Here is an 18488-nt window from a genome sequence, read left to right on the forward strand (position 1 = left end):
AAAATGACGCCTTTAAATTCTCCAACGTCTCCCTGATGCTCTTCAATTTCGCAGCCACCAAAGTCCACGGATACGCCGCAGCTGCATATCCTATCTCCCCAAGCTCCTTTGCAGACAGATTCTCCGTCTTTCCTCCTTCAATGATATTAGCGAAGCAGGGAAAATCCAACTCCCGGAGGAATTTCTCCATAGTGGCACGGTCGGGGAGTGCCTCAAGGAAAATGCAATCGGCACCAATCTCCTTGAATTTGCGCGCACGGGCAAGCGCCTCATCGTAACCGTGTATGAAGCTATCAGTTCGAGCCAGGATCCAGATGTCAAGACCTGAATTGCGGGCATCCACAGCTGCCTGGATGCGGGCGTATGCTTCGTCTCGGGAAACCACTGATTTCCCTTTGGTATGACCACAGCCTAGAGTAATTTCTTTAGAGTAAACTCGATGCAGACAGAATCACAATTCGCTTTAGTGAGTTGTTCCCTTTCTGCTTACGTTTGGGCCATGTTTGGTCTTCAATCATGACTCCGGCTGCCCCGGCCAATGCAAACCTGTGAAGAAGCCTTCAGTAACAAAGAAAAAAACTCGAAGAAGTGCCGCTGATCAGCGGGTTTCAACCTCACGTACCCTTCGACAGTCCTTCTGACATTCATCGGGCTCCCATATCCCGTATCACCGTCCACAAGCACTGGCACACTAACCTGTCTCACAACCTCCTGGATCTTCCTCACGGCTTCTTCAAACGCGATATATCCCGTATCAGGGAGCCCGTAGGATGCCGCCATGGCAAATCCACCTAAGAAAATCACCGGAAACCCGGCTTCTTCCACTAGTCGGGAACTTAGGCCATCGTAGCTGCACACTTGAGCCACGATCTTAGAGGGGTCAGCATGTGCCTCTTTGATCATTGAACGGAGGCGAGAGGCTTGTAACGAAGGAATCCGGCCTCGAACATTGGGGATTTGGACAGCGAGGGTGGTGGCTTCGTTGCTGCTGCTCTGCGGGTTGATTGTAAGGCTTGTATTGAAAGAGAAAGGGTAGATGTGAGTATTGACAGTTGATTTAGACATGATCTTATATGAAGGTTCTACGGTGGTTCATTTGTGGTACTTTTTCAGCGTTTGAAGTCATGGGAATTTATACCAGGCTCGTTCTGTGACTCTTGACCGATATCGGATAACATGACTTTGCCAACATCCTTGCTACCACCTTGAACTCTCAAACATGCCCAAAGTCTACGATGCATCTCAGCGCGTTGTACTCCGGACACATGGAATGTGAATATTAGAAGCGCCACAAGAGAAATGGGGGAGAGGAATTAGGGCTCCTTTTAGAGCAGTTTACATATTCAATGGATTGTAAATACAATATTTCCAAAACATCAAGGCTGGTACGAATTTCTGATGGCTAAACAACATACCGGAACATCGGCGCGTCATCAGCGTTTTCAGCAGTATCAACCGGCAGCACTGGATTCGGCTTGCCATGTTTCTTGTCTCGTCGCGCGTTTTCGATTCTGTGGCGAATAGATAGGATCACAGCCATTACGCAGCTCAGGCTCAAAAACGCAAGCACAATGCCATATCCTCGAGTATATCTGGGTTTCTCGCGCGCTGGAAAACTCTTGCTGGCCAGGATACTCCAGCAGTGACCCGCAACTACAAGGATGCAGATTGCAGTCACCTTTTTCGACTCGGCTCCGGCGTTGTCCGTGGCCCATTGTAGCTCTAATGGAATGCAGGGGAAAATACCCGCCACAAGGAAGTAGATTCCAACCAGGGCCACTTTGGGATTCTCGTCGACGGGAAAGCTAAACACAAGAGATACTCCTATTATGGCGACCATGGTTGCGCCGATGATGAAGGGCCCACGCATTCTCAGTTTGTCCGAAAGGAAACAGACACTGAGCATCAAAACCCAGGCGACGAGGTATGGGCCAATAGTCATGTACTGGGCTTGAGTATTCGTATACCCTAGTGACTTGATGATGTTTGGCAAGAAGACTGAAATGGTTGCAAGGCTTGCATCATGTCCCATCTTGATCACGGCGCAAGAGTATACCTTCCAGTCCGTGAAGCCCGACAAGATATGCCTCTTAATCAGAACATTGTGGCCCTCGCTGGCCTGTCCACGATTCATGCGTTCGATAGACACAGCGCGCTCTTCCTCATTGCGAAAAAAGTTGGCTGTTTCCGGTCGATCGGGCAAAAAGAATAGGATCACAAAGGCGAAGATGACAGTTGGTAAGCCTTCTACCATAAAGAGAATTCGCCAGTGGGCAAGGTGCGAGTGGATCAGGGAGATGGCGTAGGCAATGAGGCCGCCAAAGGCACCCGAAAGAGCTGCCATTCCGACAAAAATCGCAGTGCGGAATGCAACCTCACTGCGAGTATACCAGATTGTAAAGTAAAAGACAGCGCTTGGTGCAAATCCAGCCTAGATGATGTTGAGTTGCGGAATTTTGAGTATCTGATTCTGGGGGATGCTCACTTCAAATAAGCCTATGCAAAATCGAGAAACCGCAATACCTGCGAAGTTGAAAGATCCTGCTGCGGCAGAGGCAGATATCCCCCATCCCAGGACGCAAACGAACATAAATCTAGACGGATGAAACTTCTTCCCATAAAGAGTGAACGGAATAGCGAATATCACGCTGACAGGATTAGTATTTCAAATGGAGTATTGGAATCACGGATGAGGACTAACTATCCGAAGTAGAATATGCTCGCTGCCCATCCGTAGTTGTCGTCATTTCCGCCTAGAGCATCCTTGACCAAGCCTTGCAATTTCGCATTGCCCAGATTGCTTCGGTCCAAATATGCCTAATTGTTACGCCATGGTCAGCGGTGGCAGCTCGCAGACGGAGGGACACACACACACCAGTAGGTAGAGTATCACCATCTGAGGCATGATGATCATGTCTTGCCGGCGGACAAGGCTCCTATTCTCCTTGGAGATTAGAAAGGCTAGTGGTTACTAGTCTAAAGCAAATGGGCTGCTTACTTCTCGATCTCCGCCCTGCGATCCCCAATGGCATATTCGAATGTTGTACATTCCACATCCTCAGTCACGTCGCCCTTTTCCGCGTAGTCATAGGTTTCTCTTGGAGAGGCCATTGCTCACAACTAGGCGGCAGAGTCAAGCGGGACCAACCCGGGCAAAAAGCAAAAAGCCATGCCTGCTTTTAGAGGGGGAGCTTGTTCCTTTATACATTCTTGCAGCTCCCTCGCCTCTCTATAGCCGGGCTAGATTGGACGGGTGCATACGGAGATTTACCAGCCATATGCATCACATACTATATATAAGCGACTTCGCCTTATGAGGGTTAGCCGGGCGCCTCCATGGGTCAATCCTGTGCCAAGGCAGCGTGATAGTCTGATGATCGACGATTTCTTTTGTGAAACATACAAAAGGAAACATGCAGCCTCTCAACAGCGAACCATGCTTCTGTGTAATCGACGGCAGCGGGGAACCCCCAGGAGGGAACGCGGAGCTTGCAAGTTTTCAACTGCCGGTATCCGCCCCGGGAGAATCATCGGCCAGTATTTCGTACAGGATTGGACGGCATTTTTGTGGTTGTTTCCTCTCCCTTGCGATGGTCAGTCGAATGGTGGAGTTTGAAATGCCAGACAATGCAGACTAATCGTTAACTAACTTGACGCCGCATTCAATGTGCATGAGTGGCGTCAAGTCACTGGGTATCAGAAAACATTGAAAGCATCCCCAGAAGCTTCATAACCAGATAGTGGATTGAATGTGCTTTGAGGCACTATGTTAGAGAGTCGCTCAGTGCTTACCTGCAGTCCAAACGTTCTTTGAGAAAGAGTATTTTTGACTTGGAGCGCAGTGTTTGCATGCAGAGAACCAATCGCAGGGACGCTCATGGGGCCTGTCCTCGTTTGAACATTCATTTAGCGGTTGATCTATCATCTTGTGCTTGTTCTCCACTGCCGAGTTTGTCGAACATTCTACGGAGTATGCTCCGTAATACAATAATATGTGATATAGTCTCTTTTTCTGTTTGCCTACTCCGGAGATTGAAAGGCTAGCCCGTAGGCGCATAGATACAAGTGGAGGATACAGAAACGTCTGCCCCAGCTATGATTGAATGCAACCCTGTGATACATGCCCAAATCAGGGACATTATCTGTTTTCATTTTCAGTATTGAATAGAGCCTGATCCCGAGTAAAAGGGCAGACGGTCCGATTTCGGAGCTAGGAAGCGATTGGCAGGTTTCACAGGCCGGGGAAGGATGCGATGAGATACCCGACTTTGTGAAAGCCGCTGGTGGACAATGGAGGGGTATAGGTACGCTTATTGTGATTTCCGAGCAAAGCCGTGTGCCTGCAACCCATCTGCTCCCGTATCTGGGGTAGCTACACCGGACTCCGCTTCCATGAGTTTCTCCGCATGATCATCCAGCCGACCATATACTTTAGGGTTCCTTTTTGGAGTCCCGTACTCTGATTTTGCTTGGTAGCCTCGTACCCTATGTTAATGTTAACCCAAGGATTCATGTTACGCACCGGGAGGAAAAGGTTGACGTACCTTGGACCTTGGCCTGTCTGCTCAGGAAATTCAGAGGCATATGTCCTCTCGAATGTGTCCACATTTTGAGAGAATGTTCCATCTGAGATACTTCTTCTGGCTGCTGCAAAGAATTGGTCCATTACATGATGATTATGAATCTGTAGCAATGTCCAGGCAAGCATTTCCTTTGCGTTAAGCAAATGTTGGAGATATGCGCGGTGATGGTTTTTACACGTATAGCATTCACAACCCTGTCTAAGAGGGGATGTATCGAATGCATTTGTTGGTGACCACATGTCGAGAGCCAACGGTAGCGGCCCTACACTATCTTTCACGGCTGGTTCAGGAAACGTGAAGTCAAATGCAAGACCGGCATCGGACGCGGTTCCGATGAACGGCACTGTAGTAAGGTCGACTCCCAAAGAGATATCACGTAGAACTTTCTGAGGTGTGCTAGGATCGGCAAAGGACATTCGGACAAGGTGGGACATGGATTGAGGGACGACTGAAACGGATGACCCATCGAAGAGAGCGAACCCGGAGACCGAGCTTTTCATCTCATCCACCAATTCCTGTACATAAAATGATTGCAATTCCTTTTCCAAAGGGAGTAGGGGGGCAAGAAACAGTGACCTGGTGGTAGCACCAGAAGTATTCCCGGCACCATACAACCTATCAATCGCATCCCTGGTCCATGCGTGAGTCCTATCCACCATCCGCTCGCGCCTCTTGACGCCAGGCGGCTGGGTTAAAACAAGATCGGTTAAACCCACAACGAAGTCAGGCTGTAGCTTCCGAATAGCATCGACATATTGCTCCTCTTCAAGCTGGCGGAATCCGACGGAGGTAAAGATAGTGATCGAATTCGAGGTATTTGGCGTAGTGCATGGAACAGCTGGGATCCTTCGCGGGCCCAGAATTAAGAGCACGTCATCCTCATAGCCCAAAAAGTTCCGTAATGCCGACTCCGAAGGTTGCGCTGGGATTTGATAAACGGGCGGGATTTCTCGCGGGCCTCTTTCTATGACTAGGCTGCTCCAGGGAGCAGAAGAGTTAGTTCAAGTAGAGCCGATGGGTCACAGCAGGGGCGTACAATCTTCAAGCCCGGCATAGAGTCCATGAACCGACATATGGTCTCGCATCGCATCATGAGAGACATGTGAGAGTGCACCTCTCGAGGTGATTGGGACGTAATGAGGGGTTTGAATGGGCCTGCGGCCTTTCAGACAGAGACGCCCAAGACGCGGGGCCAGGATCGATGGCACGGAGTTCAGCAAAGTAAATCCGTGCATTTCATCGAGTGAACGGTTATGGGGTGATTCGGAATTCATACTGGTTTGCTTCGGTCCTCATCCTGCTTGCTTTTCGCGAGTGAGTGATTTGAAGGCTTCCGATCAACGTCGCGTGTGATGGTCTTGGCGCCAGTCTGCGAATTTGATGAACGCGATCTCAACCGACTTTCAAGGCGATAACAAGAAGAGGAGCAATTTGACTTGCCAGCACGCCGTCCCACTATTCCAGTTGCGAGAACTTCGCGGTCAATTGCAGGAGTACAACACAGTGTGCACGAACCACGACACTCGTCTTTCAATTGAGCTAGCAAAGACGAATGGGTTCCGACGTCCTCACAGCAGGCCTTGAGCCTAAGATGACTCGGGGCGCTCTTATTGTTATGGAAGGCCTCGACAGGGCGGGGAAGTCAACTCAATGCGCAGTCTTGGTGGATAAGCTGCGTGAAATGGGCTACAAGACGAATTACATTCGCTTTCCTGGTACGTATATCTGGATCCTAGGCGGAATCAAACCTAAGCTAAGTGTATCATAGATAGAACGACTTCAATAGGCAAAATCATCGACGGATATTTACGGGGAGAAGTTCAGTTAGAAGACCATGCCATCCATCTCCTTTTCTCCGCGAATAGGTGGGAGTTGGCATCGCGGATTCACGAAGACATCTCCAACGGCATATCCATTGTTATTGACCGATATTCTTACTCTGGCGCGGTTTATTCGGCAGCAAAGGGGAATAAGGACTTGTCGCTGGATTGGGCATGGCGTCCCGAAATCGGGCTGCCTAGACCCGACATGTGGTTCTTCCTCAATGTGTCACCGGAGGAGGCGGAGCGGAGAGGTGGCTATGGTCTGGAGAGATACGAAAATGTCACCCTCCAGTTGCGAGTCGGCAAGCTATTCAAGTCGCTCCAAGGAATGGAGAATAATGAGGAGATGCGCATAGTTGACGCGAATCAATCCAAGGAGGAGGTTGCTCAACAAATTTTCGAACTATCCTCGGCAGCGATTGGCCAGATAGAAGGGCCGTTGAGGAAACTTGGTCAGTTGTCTTTTGAGCAACATATTCTCGAATAATATCCGACTTTTGGATGCCGATCGTTGCCAGCGGATTACGGTCCAATTCCATCCTGAATCGTCAGCCATTTGCTAATCTAGGAATATGAGCGTGGCTTCTTCAATCAACTGTCAAAGTAACGACCCTAGTGCCCAGTTCGGACACAACGATCCTACCTGTACACGGGGCTCCCTTATTCGATTTTGGCTCTCTATAACGGACGTTGCTCTCGATGGTCGCTTCACGTACTCTGAATGTCAGTTCTCTCATCAAAATCGACCATTTCACCTCAGTACCGCAGACCGGGCATTCTCCGCCTCTAGGAATCATCCTGTTTAGTTCGTTCTCAGCCCGAAGAAACTTAGACGCAAGGCACACTATATGAGACGCGCAGTTGCAATGCTCTTGTGGACAGAGAACCACCAGATTGTTGTCTAGGTCCAGCCTTTCCTTGCATATTGCACACTGAAGGATTTCGTCCTTGTCAAGAAGGAACTTTGACTTGCTGAAATAATCCTTGAGTTTGATATTCTGAATGTCAAGGCGATCAAGTGGCTTAACGCCGTCCACGCACTGATCTGTGACCACACTAATTGAATCTGGGACCAAATCGTGAAGCGCCTGGCAGCATCCTTGCCATGCACGAAATATCGCAGGTGAGAAGAAGCGGACCTCCAGCGGCCAGCGTGAGAAATACGGCGTGCGCAGAAGCACATGCAACGATGTTAAAACGCCTTTCAGGGACACACGAGGAATAGCATTGCCGTTGGTTAATTTACCCGTGGCGGAACCCCTGTGTGTTTTGGAATACAAAGTTTTATCCTCTTTGCTGACATGGGGGGAGTCTCGAGCATACTGCCACGACCATCTAGATCAGAAGACCGATTAGATTCTGTAGCTATAATGCTAGTTTTCCATTTCCAAGAATTACACTAATGCATTGTCTGCCCCACTCTGGAGGTAAGGGGGAAAGGACGTAGCATACTCGAATTGCAATGCCGCCGTCCTGCTGGTAAATCCGCTCACAATCATGACCATCTCCCATGGCCTGAGGGTCTCGTTATGGGTCTTCTTGGCACCACCGGATTTGATGCCGTTGTGCTGCGCTAACCTCTTCGCTGGGTTGGGAGTAGATCCAATGTAGAGGCTTGTGCTTTTAACCGTTGATCGTAGTAGATAGACGCAATAGAAATCCGGGATGGGCCTCACAAGGGAGTCTGCGCATGCCGGGCTTAATCGACAATGGTCATCGGTGTCAGAACTCATAGTCGGTTGAGTATGCGATGAAGGAATAGATACTGCCGGTAACGCTGATTGAATGATGATGAAGCAGTAAAGAATATCACGGTAAATAATGATGTCTCGTTTGTCCGGGTCTTGGTTCAGCCAGCGACTTGATTCATAGATACGGTTGGAGGGCCAACCAGCAAGCTCCGAGGTCCAGTCAGCTTACTAATAACTATCTTACAAAGCATAAAGAACTCGATCACTCAACCTCCTCCAGCTTCACTGTCGTCTCTTCAGATCTAACTCCCTTTCGCGATCCATTAAGCCGGCCACGATATCATGTTATGCCTCACTTGTCATGCGAATGTCACCTAGGCTTTCTGTGAAGACTTCTGAGCGTTTTGGGATAATGTCGTTGAGATGAGATGCTCGACGAACATCTCGCCTTTCGGAACCTCACGGCCAACGGTTTTCTATAGGCGTTGTCGGGACGGAGATACCGTCCTTGAGTTGTCCGTATTTTCGCCAAATCCCGGCCAGCTGCAGCTTGCAGGCACGATCTGTTGAACCTCTCCGCCCTCGAATAAGTATTCAAAGATACCTTGTCCACTGTCGAACCGCATCCGTGGAAAACGAATGTCATGGTGTCACTCACTTTTTTATAGGCGACAGCGGTCAAGAATTAGCAACTTCCACTCCTGAATAATGTCGACGCTGAGGCGCGGTTACCAGCTGGTGGGATTTTTCAATCTCAAATAGCAAGAAAACGCCATTCCTCGCTCGTCTGCATCTGCGCCACAATCTCGGACACAGCGCTCTATCAAAGTGAGAGAGGGAAAAATGCGCGGCTTTGTATGTATGTACCCAGATCTAGGAACAGGGTGGGCATGGACTACAGATAAAAGTTCATTGTCATCCTTGGACTCCTCAAATCGTCGAGGACTTTTGCCGGTCATTTACGGTTATCTCATCATCTGCCAGTTTGACGAAGCCGCCCATAAGGTTGATTCAAGCTGGTGAGATCCCAGGCCATCATGTGACCATGCAAAAACCAACCTTCATCCACAGCCGCGATGCTTTGGCATTGAGGAGGTGAACCAGCTTCAGGCCCTCTGTGTTGCCCACAACACTCCGCGGCTTTATCGCTAAGACGTGCCTGGATCGACAAAATGTTTGAGGCTTCAAGGATGCTGAATCTCACTTTCACGTCGCACTCTAAGCGCCTGTTGACCGTACCGTACCGCGTTCCGTGATTCGGTCCTGTCACACCCGGTGTGCGTACTGCTGTTACCGTACGTTATGTAAGCGATGCGCTTCTGTGGTGTGGGCGAGCGAGTATCATTATGCTTTTGGCGATTCAACATGAACCACGTTGTAGATTTGCTAATTACCGAACAGCTTTTGACTTATCTGCTGGCCTGACGGCCGACTGGCCTGTGGACTTCCGGCAGCACAGGGAATTTCCACGGGCTGGATGCCAGGTATTTGGGATACTTCCTCGATATAACTGACAAAGGAATCCGTTCGTTAGTTATGTCGACCTGGAAGAGTTACATTTCCCATGGATGCCTAGTAGTACACTGAAAATTATGCCATCAACAGGCAGGGTACGTACATAGAGCTACCCAGTGGCGCATCGACATCAGTAACCTTTGGACGCGAGGGCGAAGCAACCCTGCATGCCGGGACGCACAATTGACGAAGGGCAAGCTGATCATCATGATAATGAATAACTAAGTGGCAGGGAAGGGGAAAAAAGAATACTCAAATTTGAGTTGACTTTCGTGATCGAACTGCAGCTTGCTCGTGGATTCATCCTCATGTACTGCGAAGCTAGAGTTGAGAAAAGTCTAGTGCCAGTGCCGTTCCAACACCAGAGTCCATTCCTCGTGGATAAGCTCAGGACAGCAGCCTCATGCAGCTTTGAATCTCTGCGGTCGCCACAACACACATTCGCAGCTCCTAATAGATTGAATGAATCATAGTGTTGCAGCACATTAGTTTCATGTATTGCGTAGTTACCATACAGTACCGGCGACACTGATTCAGCAGGCCGTATTGTAAGGTACCGCGCTGGGAAGGCTCCACCTGGAGAATCATCGAGTTGGAGTTTAATCCACGACCAGAAGAAGTTCGTGAGCGATCTCTCCCCCATTTTTCGCTCTCCATGAAGCCAGTCTTCCACTCTGCGACCACCCATCCACCCGCCCGATCTTTTCGGCTGATCTTCTCCTACGCCGTTGCATCGTCACTCCCAACTCCATCATTGCCTCTTGTATTTCTTATCCCCCAGCACTCCCGGCTTATACGCCCCTATTGAGCCTTCACTTTCTCCCCCCAATTACTCCCCGTCCCGTCCCATCCATCGCTCATCTCGCCAATGCGGTGTTCGCACCTCCCCTAGGCTCCCTTCTCGGCGTGATAGACCTCTACCCCCTCCCGCCAACCATATTCCACCCATTTAGAGAATGGTGGCTCCGCCGTCAACGGGAGGGAACGCTGCCGTGCAGCATCCCCAGTCGATAAGCCGTTCGTCCATCCGGATCGCGAACTCCAACCCCTCCTACGCTCCCAATGTTCCTCTCAGTGCCCGAAGGGCTGCGCCCTTGGATCTTTCCACCGTCGAACGCCGGGGCCATCCGACTGCCGTTCGAGAGCCCGTCAAACGAGTCCGACCCCATGGCCTGCCCGAGGCCCCGACCTTCCGTCCCACCGAGGAGGAGTTCAAGGACCCCATGGAATATATACGGAAGATTGCACCTGAAGGAAAGAAGTATGGAATATGCAAGATCATCCCTCCGGATAGCTGGGATCCCCCATTTGCCATTGATACCGAGGTATGAAGCTCCTCCTTGCACGTCCTCAACAAGGCACTTGGCGATTTCCATTCCTCGCGGAGACACGAAAGCCCTTTGTATTAATTGTTATGTACAGCGTTTCCATTTTCGAACTCGAAGGCAAGAATTGAACTCGGTGGAAGGAGGTACGTTGCGCCTAGCCGACTTGTGTGTAAGTGTTATTTCTAGGCCGAAGCTGACTATCATCCAGGAACTCGAGCGAACCTGAACTACCTAGACCAGTTAACCAAATTCCATCGGCAACACGGCACAACATTGGCGCGTTTTCCCAGTGTCGATAAGCGGCCCCTCGACCTTTACAAGTTGAAAAAAGCGGTTGAGGTGCGAGGTGGGTTCGACCAGGTTTGTAAACTCAAGAAATGGGCAGAAATCGGCCGCGATCTCGGCTATAGCGGAAAGATTATGTCGTCGTTGTCGACTTCTCTTAAAAATTCTTACCAGCGTTGGCTGCAACCTTATGAAGACTATCTTCTCGTCGCGAAACCAGGAGTGCAACAGCAGTTAGAGATTGAGCACGGCGGTCCCTTCACACCGTCTCCAAAACCATCTCCTACGAAGAAAAACTCTTTGACCACGAATGGAACTACAGGCGTAACGAATAATCAGTCACCCGCGGTTAAAGCATCTGTTGCCCTTAACTCTTCTCTCGAAAGTAATGCTCCGGAAAAAGCAGATACCCCTGAAGCTTTTCCGCATCAGCCTATAACTACTGGGTTCACTGCTGTCAACGCTCCTGCGAATGGAATCCCCAAAACGACGTCTTTCGTTGCTATCAATAATGGACCCCCTGTCGTAAAGACGGAAACAGATCAAAGGCTTGAAAGCTCAACGCTCCCATCTAGCGCGGGACCAAAGAACTCGGAATCCCGTCGCGCTTCTGGGGTCAACGGCCGTGACTCGCAAGCTCTAAAGCGCGCCCTCAGCAATGAGAGCGGAGCAGCTAATTCACAGGCAGAAAACGGAGACGGGGACGGTGCAAACGGACGACGGAGCAAGCGCATCAAGAGAGGTTTGCATTTCCTCTGTCCTGACCCACCCGCTGAATGCTGATTTTTTTTTTCTTTTGCAGATGCCCCTCCAGTTGTTTCGGGATCGAACATGAGTTTATTGCGGCCCACTCCTTCCCAATCCCGTGGCAAACGCGGAAACAGGAAAACAGGAGATGTAAGTGTAGACCAACGGGTTCTCTGGAGCGACGAGTGGCGCTAAACTGTTGGCATATAGAAATGTGAAAGTTGCGGGAGGGAGCAACGACCGGCCCCTCGATTCTCGTGTGCGATGGATGTGATAACGGATTTCATATGCAATGCCTCGATCCGCCTCTGAACATAGTCCCCAACTATGACTGGCATTGCCCAAAGTGTCTTGTTGGAACTGGAGAGTATGGCTTCGAGGAAGGTGGAATATACTCCTTGAGGCAATTTCAAGAAAAAGCAGATGCCTTCAAAAGGAACTATTTTGCTGGAAAGATGCCTTTTGATCCCGTTATCAATGCTCATCGCCGTGAAACCGAAGACGACATCGAACGAGAATTCTGGAGACTCGTCGAGAGCCTGACAGAAACGGTGGAAGTCGAGTATGGTGCTGATATTCATTCCACCACTCATGGAAGCGGGTTTCCCACTGTTGAAAGGAACCCATTGGACCCGTATTCGGTGGATCCTTGGAATCTGAACGTGCTTCCACTGCATGGCGAATCGCTCTTCCGCCATATTAAGTCTGATGTGTCAGGAATGACTGTGCCATGGGTATATGTTGGGATGTGTTTTTCGACGTTTTGCTGGCACAATGAGGATCATTATTCATATTCGGCTAACTACCAGCATTTCGGAGCTACCAAGACCTGGTACGGGATCCCCGGCGCAGACGCGGAGGCATTTGAGGCAGCCATGCGCCAAGCTGTACCGGAATTATTTGAAACCCAACCCGATCTCCTATTCCAGCTCGTTACGCTTCTTCCTCCAGACCAGCTGAGGAAAGCTGGTGTCAATGTGTATGGGCTTGACCAACGTGCTGGCCAATTCGTAATCACTTTCCCTCAGGCGTACCATGCTGGCTTTAACCACGGGTTCAATTTCAACGAGGCGGTTAACTTTGCTCCCGCTGACTGGGAACCTCTTGGACAGGCTGGAGTAGCCCGCCTTCAGGAATTCAGGCGCCAGCCTTGCTTTTCACATGATGAGTTATTGCTTACTGCTGCAGCCAGGGACACCTCGATTAAAACGGCGAAATGGCTCGGCCCCGCGCTGCGGCGAATGTGTAATCGAGAGCTTGAACAACGTGCCAGATTGCTCGCACGTCAACGAGAGTTGCATCAACGAAATGGGGCGCAAGAATCCGATGGAAACAAATCTGAAAGCCCGGAGGATTTTACAATTGTGGTCGAGGATGATGATCTTCCCGAAGAAGAGTATCAATGCACTTACTGCAAAGTGTACAGCTACTTGACCCAATTCCGTTGCCACAAAACGGGCAAAGTTCTATGCTTGTTACATGCGGAAAGCTATTCGTGCTGTGACAAGGACGTATCGGAGCGCCTGCATGGCCCAAACCATAGTCTGCGTTATCGAATGTCCAACGATGATATTCAAACTTTCACGCAGAAAGTCGAAGACCGCGCGCGGATTCCAGAGGCCTGGGCAGAAAAACTCGAGAACATTCTGGAAAATGAACCGAAGCCTTCGTTAAAAGCGATGCACTCGTTACTTTCCGAAGGTGAGAAGATCCCTTACCATCTCCCCGGTCTACAAGACCTGGCCGCATTTGTGCAGCGTTGCGACAAATGGGTAGAGGAAGCAAATAATTACATTACTCGAAAGCAGCAAAATCGCCGCAAGAATGAAAAGCTTTGGCGCAAAGGCAACGCTGCCAAAGCTGCGCAACTTGAAGAGCGCGACCGTGAACTACGCAATATAGATAAGATACATGCCCTGCTCGCCGAAGCAGAGGAACTCTCGTTCGACTGCCCACAAATTGTCACTTTGCGCGAGAAGATTGCAGAGATACAGAAGTTCCAGAGCGATGCGCAAGCAATCCTCTGTAATCCGCACGTCACTTCGACGCAGGAAGTCGAGGAACTTGTGGAGCTTGGGAAAAATTTCAATGTGGATGTGCCTGAAGTTGACAAGTTAGAACGCGTCGTAAGACAAATGAAATGGAACGACGAGGCTCGTCGCAGACGTGACCAGTACCAATCTCTAGACGATTGCCGGGAATTCGTCAAGCAAGGTGAAGAACTGGGGCTAGCAGAAACTAATGAACATCTCGTTCACTTCCGTGATTTATGTCGACAGGGTGAAACCTGGGAAGCAAAAGCGAAGGAGCTCATGTCTGTTGAAGCTGTGCATTACCAGCAACTCGAGGCGCTCTCTGCACAGGCCGCCAGGTTCCCCGTCAACCCCGAAACACTGGCTGCGGTAGAAGCGATTTTGACGAAACAACGTGAGGCTCAAAAACAGATTTCCAGCCTTTATGAAAGAAGCAAGAGTTCGGATTTCCGAATGCGTCCGCATTACAAAGATGTTCGCGAATTGATGGAGTCACTGTCACAATTAAACAGCAAACCCACCGGCACCATTGACTTGGAACGGGAACAAAAGCGCCATGAAGATTGGATGAGGAGAGGTAAAAAGCTGTTTGGGAAGGCAAACGCCCCGCTTCACATTCTCAAGGTGCATATGCAGTATGTTGAGAAGAAAAATTCATTCTGCTTTGACCTAGAAGATCGATGTCGCCCTCCAGTGGAGCCAGCATCTCGCGAAACGACGCCTGAAGGCGGAGAATCCCATTCGTGGGTTGGCACTCGCTCGAAGAAGAAGGACGTGTTTTGCATCTGTAGGCAACAGGAGGCAGGGCTGATGATCGAATGCGAAGTCTGCCATGAATGGTAAGTCATGACTTGCTGTTGTTGATTCAAGTGATCTGATGGAAACTAACGAATAATAGGTATCACGGGAAATGCCTCAAAATCGCCCGTGGAAAGGTGAAGGAATATGACAGCTATACATGTCCGATTTGCGATTGGCGTGTTAAAATCCCGCGTGACGCTGCGCGTCCTAAACTGGAAGACCTTATAGAGTGGCAATCTGAGATAGCCGACCTTCCATTTCAACCCGACGAAGAGCAGATCTTGGAGTCAATTGTCGATAAAGCTTCCGCCTTCAGGGATTTTATACGCTCATTTACGCATTCTACATGCACAACTGCTGAAGAAGTGCCGACGCAGATTTTCTACCTCCGCAAAATCGAAGGGGCCGAAGTTTTGCTTGCATATGAGACGAATTATTTCCGTCAAGAGATTCATAGATGGGCCCCGGTGGCACCTGAGCCTCCGCCAATCTTGGAGCAATCCCTTTCAACTCGAAAACCCAGGCCTACGAAACAGCAGAAATTAATGGCGCAACTGGGGGTGGATAAGCCTGAAGATCTTCCACTGCATCTTCGCACAAAATATCACACCTTCCCGCCGAAACGGAAATCCACTGAGCCTCATAGCGGAAGACCGGCTCCTTTACAGCCGGCCTCGATCAAGCGCTCTGCGACTCCAACTGGCGAAAACCGGCCGGTCTCCGCTGCAAACGTGACGACTCCGAATCTTCCCCCAATTCCAGCGTCCCAACCTCCATCATTTTCGTCTTCCAACCCTTTCTCTCTTGCGGCTAATGACGGTGGTCCGCCATACAATCCTGGGTCCGGGAATTATCTTCCTCAAGACGGCAATTCCCACTCCCCTACCTTTGCCTCAACTTCTCCAACAACTCGTCACCCGGACCTTGATCAATCGCTTTTCAGCCCTCCAGATTTCACCCGCAGCAACCCGTTACGGTCACAGTCGCCCCCAGGTCTTTCTAAAAACAATAGGAGTGGCGGTGTAGACATCGACCATAACAACCCCTTTGGCAGCAGCCCCCGTCCAGACATGGATGATTTATTTGCCGATCTGACGAACCAGGACGTCGAGCCGGTTGAAGAGATTAGCCATGCAAACGAGGCGCTGGAGGCACTCAAAACTGCTCAGAATTGTTCGTCGAGGGATCGCTCGATGTCCGGATCTGGGGATGCGTTGGGCGACTCACATCGGGAGAATGGGCTCATGGACGGCCTCGGCCAAAGTGGAAACGACACCACTAGTGCACTGGAAGATGAGTTCCTCAGCTGATCCTGCACGTTCTGCTACACTGGCTTGTCGTACCTTGCCCGCCTACCTTTTTCTTGATTTTATATTTGTTCTGATGTTGCTTTTCACATTTATGTAATATGTATAACTCATCTGTGGCTTTTCATTTCCTCGAACTTACTGTCTCGATGCCTGGTTTCACGAAGTTTTTTTCTTTGCTGTTAGATTTGAAACGCCTTGTGGGTACGGAGTCCTTGTGTAGGGGAGGTATGGGCCATCGGAGTATGGGGAACGGCGCAACACCTCTCATCGGCCGGAGTTCGGTATCTATGCCCGGCGGTTTCTTGGTGTCTGTTGCATTAACTGGAGGTTGTTCCGATTTCCAAGTGCAGAAATGTTGCAAGATTTTCGCCTTGACTTTAGCGTAGAGAGGATGGGATGTATAATTTTCACCGTGGCCTGTGGATACCCGATCACAGGGATGTCATGGTGGACACTCACGGTGGATGAGACAACTGTATCAATACTATATATACTTAGAACTGTTTTTTATTAATGGAGAGAATCAACTTGTTGCTGATGGAAATCCATCTCGGGATGCCGCACGTGACCCGGATTGTGGCCAGCTCCCAGTCTTGCAATAGCACGTCGTCGATATCGTCGTTGGGTATTGGAAGAAAATGGCCACGAAATCTCGAGCCTCTACGGGTCTAGTTCAGTATCTCAGGCAGGCAGCCTACTATTCTTCTCAGCAGGCTCGACATCAGCCAGTGACATATGTTCTTGGGAACCCTTCAGCGGACTTAGACTCCATCATCTCGGCCATCATATACTCTTATATCGCGACGTCGACCAGACAAGGGTGCTTACCCCCTCGCCATTATGTACCCATAATCAACCTACCTGATGTCCGATCGGGCAACGAGCTAGGGCGATTACGCCCTGAGTTTATCACGGCATTGAAGCTGGCGACAAAAGATAGCGGGAATCAAGAAGCCGACGACGCCGCCTTTCTAAAGCAGAGCATCTTGACTGTGGCTGACTTGAAGGAACAAATACGTCAAACAAACTCTCAACCCGATTCTGCGAAGCCAATCGAGGTGTTTATGGTCGATTGGAATGCTCTACCGGTATTATCGAGTGGGCGACGTGGGATTGAAGGCTTTGATGATGATACCCACGGTGACATTCCGATTGCAGTGACAGGATGCATTGATCACCACTATGATGAGAAGTTTGTTCCTCCTGATGTGACGACTTGGTGCATTCAGACCGGAGTGGGAAGTTGCACGTCTCTCGTTGTCCGGGAGCTTCGGTCCCGCGGCCTGTGGAGGGATACCCCCTTTGTTGAAGCGGTACATGAGGGTCATCCGCAATTAGAGAGCTCTATTATCAGCAGTTTGCGAGCTGAATCTGAAGTTGCTAAGCTCGCCCTCGCTGCCATCCTCGCCGACACGACTAATATGACCGCCAAAGACAAAGTTTCCGAGGTTGATCGTTTGGCGGTATCATTCCTCAAAAGCAAAATCAACCAGGCCCAGGATCCATCATGGAATTGTGACAAGTTTTATGAAGAGATTATCAACGCAAAAAACTCTAGTGTTGACAAGCTAACCACCGACGAAGTTTTGGGTAGGGATTATAAAGACTGGATTGACGATATACCCGCGACCCGGGGAATTGTGAAGAAGATCAAAATCGGCATTTGCAGCGTAGTGAAGCCAATTTCGTGGCTTATTTCGAAAGCCAGCCAGGAGCATCAAAGTCCTGAGTCCCCACAACAGTTTTTTGATTCTCTACGTGCCTTCGCCCAATCTAGAAATCTTGATGTCGTCGCCGTCATGACTGCATATACAACCCAGCCCGAAAACCAGTTTCACCGTGAACTTCTGGTCTGGTGTTTAGATAAAGGGCACTCCCAAGGCTTCGAACTCTTTGAAGCCCTTGCGATTGACAAGCTTGGGTTACAGAACTTGTCAGGCAGCAATATCCAAACGTTTTCAAACACAAATGACGATATGATCCGTATATGGCGCCAGACAGACGTGTCCAAGAGTAGGAAACAAGTTGCCCCGCTACTGAGGAATGCCATGACGGAATCCTTGTTATAAGGACGTTTATGAATCTAGTTTACGGATAACCTATATCTAAAAAAAGTTCTGAAATCCAACACGACAACTATTCCATTTACAAAAGTTGGAGAACTCCAGGCTCAAGCCGAGACATTTTACCATTTGCAGTTTCGATATTTACGAGTACACCTCGCGAAAGAAGCCCGCCTGCCCAGAATGTAATTGCCGATCAAATTTGCCATGATGTGATTCTAGAATAGCATTTCCAACTCGAAAAAGGTTATGAACAATCGAATGAGATTCAGCAGAGAAGGTATTAAACATGAAGCCGACCCTCAAACA

General features: G+C 49.7%; 6 protein-coding genes across 6 annotated transcripts; 3 read left to right on the forward strand and 3 right to left on the reverse strand.

Annotated features, from left to right (window-relative positions):
• Nucleotides 1-425: 425 nt before the first annotated feature.
• Nucleotides 426-3111, reverse strand: UREG_03881 (uncharacterized protein; the record flags this gene model as incomplete). Its single annotated transcript, XM_002544318.1, has 8 exons — nt 426-546; nt 623-993; nt 1191-1230; nt 1416-2431; nt 2486-2648; nt 2702-2817; nt 2876-2936; nt 2999-3111. 8 exons carry the CDS (start codon nt 3109-3111, stop codon nt 426-428), a joined length of 2001 nt encoding a protein of 666 aa, XP_002544364.1.
• Nucleotides 3112-4310: 1199 nt separating this feature from the next.
• On the reverse strand, nt 4311-5017 carry UREG_03882 (uncharacterized protein; the record flags this gene model as incomplete). The annotated part of the gene is made up of 2 exons (XM_002544319.1): nt 4311-4485; nt 4545-5017. 2 exons carry the CDS (start codon nt 5015-5017, stop codon nt 4311-4313), a joined length of 648 nt encoding a protein of 215 aa, XP_002544365.1.
• Nucleotides 5018-6174: 1157 nt separating this feature from the next.
• Nucleotides 6175-6982, forward strand: UREG_03883 (thymidylate kinase; the record flags this gene model as incomplete). The annotated part of the gene is made up of 3 exons (XM_002544320.1): nt 6175-6298; nt 6352-6858; nt 6975-6982. The coding sequence occupies 3 exons, from the start codon at nt 6175-6177 to the stop codon at nt 6980-6982; spliced, it is 639 nt and encodes a 212-aa protein (XP_002544366.1).
• Nucleotides 6983-6993: 11 nt separating this feature from the next.
• Nucleotides 6994-8743, reverse strand: UREG_03884 (uncharacterized protein; the record flags this gene model as incomplete). The annotated part of the gene is made up of 3 exons (XM_002544321.1): nt 6994-7741; nt 7805-8304; nt 8561-8743. 3 exons carry the CDS (start codon nt 8741-8743, stop codon nt 6994-6996), a joined length of 1431 nt encoding a protein of 476 aa, XP_002544367.1.
• A 1825-nt stretch (nt 8744-10568) lies between these two features.
• On the forward strand, nt 10569-16116 carry UREG_03885 (uncharacterized protein; the record flags this gene model as incomplete). Its single annotated transcript, XM_002544322.1, has 7 exons — nt 10569-10937; nt 11035-11083; nt 11149-11967; nt 12028-12122; nt 12183-12231; nt 12291-14844; nt 14904-16116. The coding sequence occupies 7 exons, from the start codon at nt 10569-10571 to the stop codon at nt 16114-16116; spliced, it is 5148 nt and encodes a 1715-aa protein (XP_002544368.1).
• Nucleotides 16117-16754: 638 nt separating this feature from the next.
• UREG_03886 (uncharacterized protein) lies at nt 16755-18185 on the forward strand (the record flags this gene model as incomplete). Its single annotated transcript, XM_002544323.1, has 1 exon — nt 16755-18185. One exon carries the CDS (start codon nt 16755-16757, stop codon nt 18183-18185), a length of 1431 nt encoding a protein of 476 aa, XP_002544369.1.
• Between the last annotated feature and the right edge of the window lie 303 nt (nt 18186-18488).

This window comes from Uncinocarpus reesii, genomic scaffold (genome assembly GCF_000003515.1).
Source record: "Uncinocarpus reesii 1704 scaffold_2 genomic scaffold, whole genome shotgun sequence".
Classification (NCBI taxonomy): Eukaryota; Fungi; Ascomycota; class Eurotiomycetes; order Onygenales; family Onygenaceae; genus Uncinocarpus; species Uncinocarpus reesii.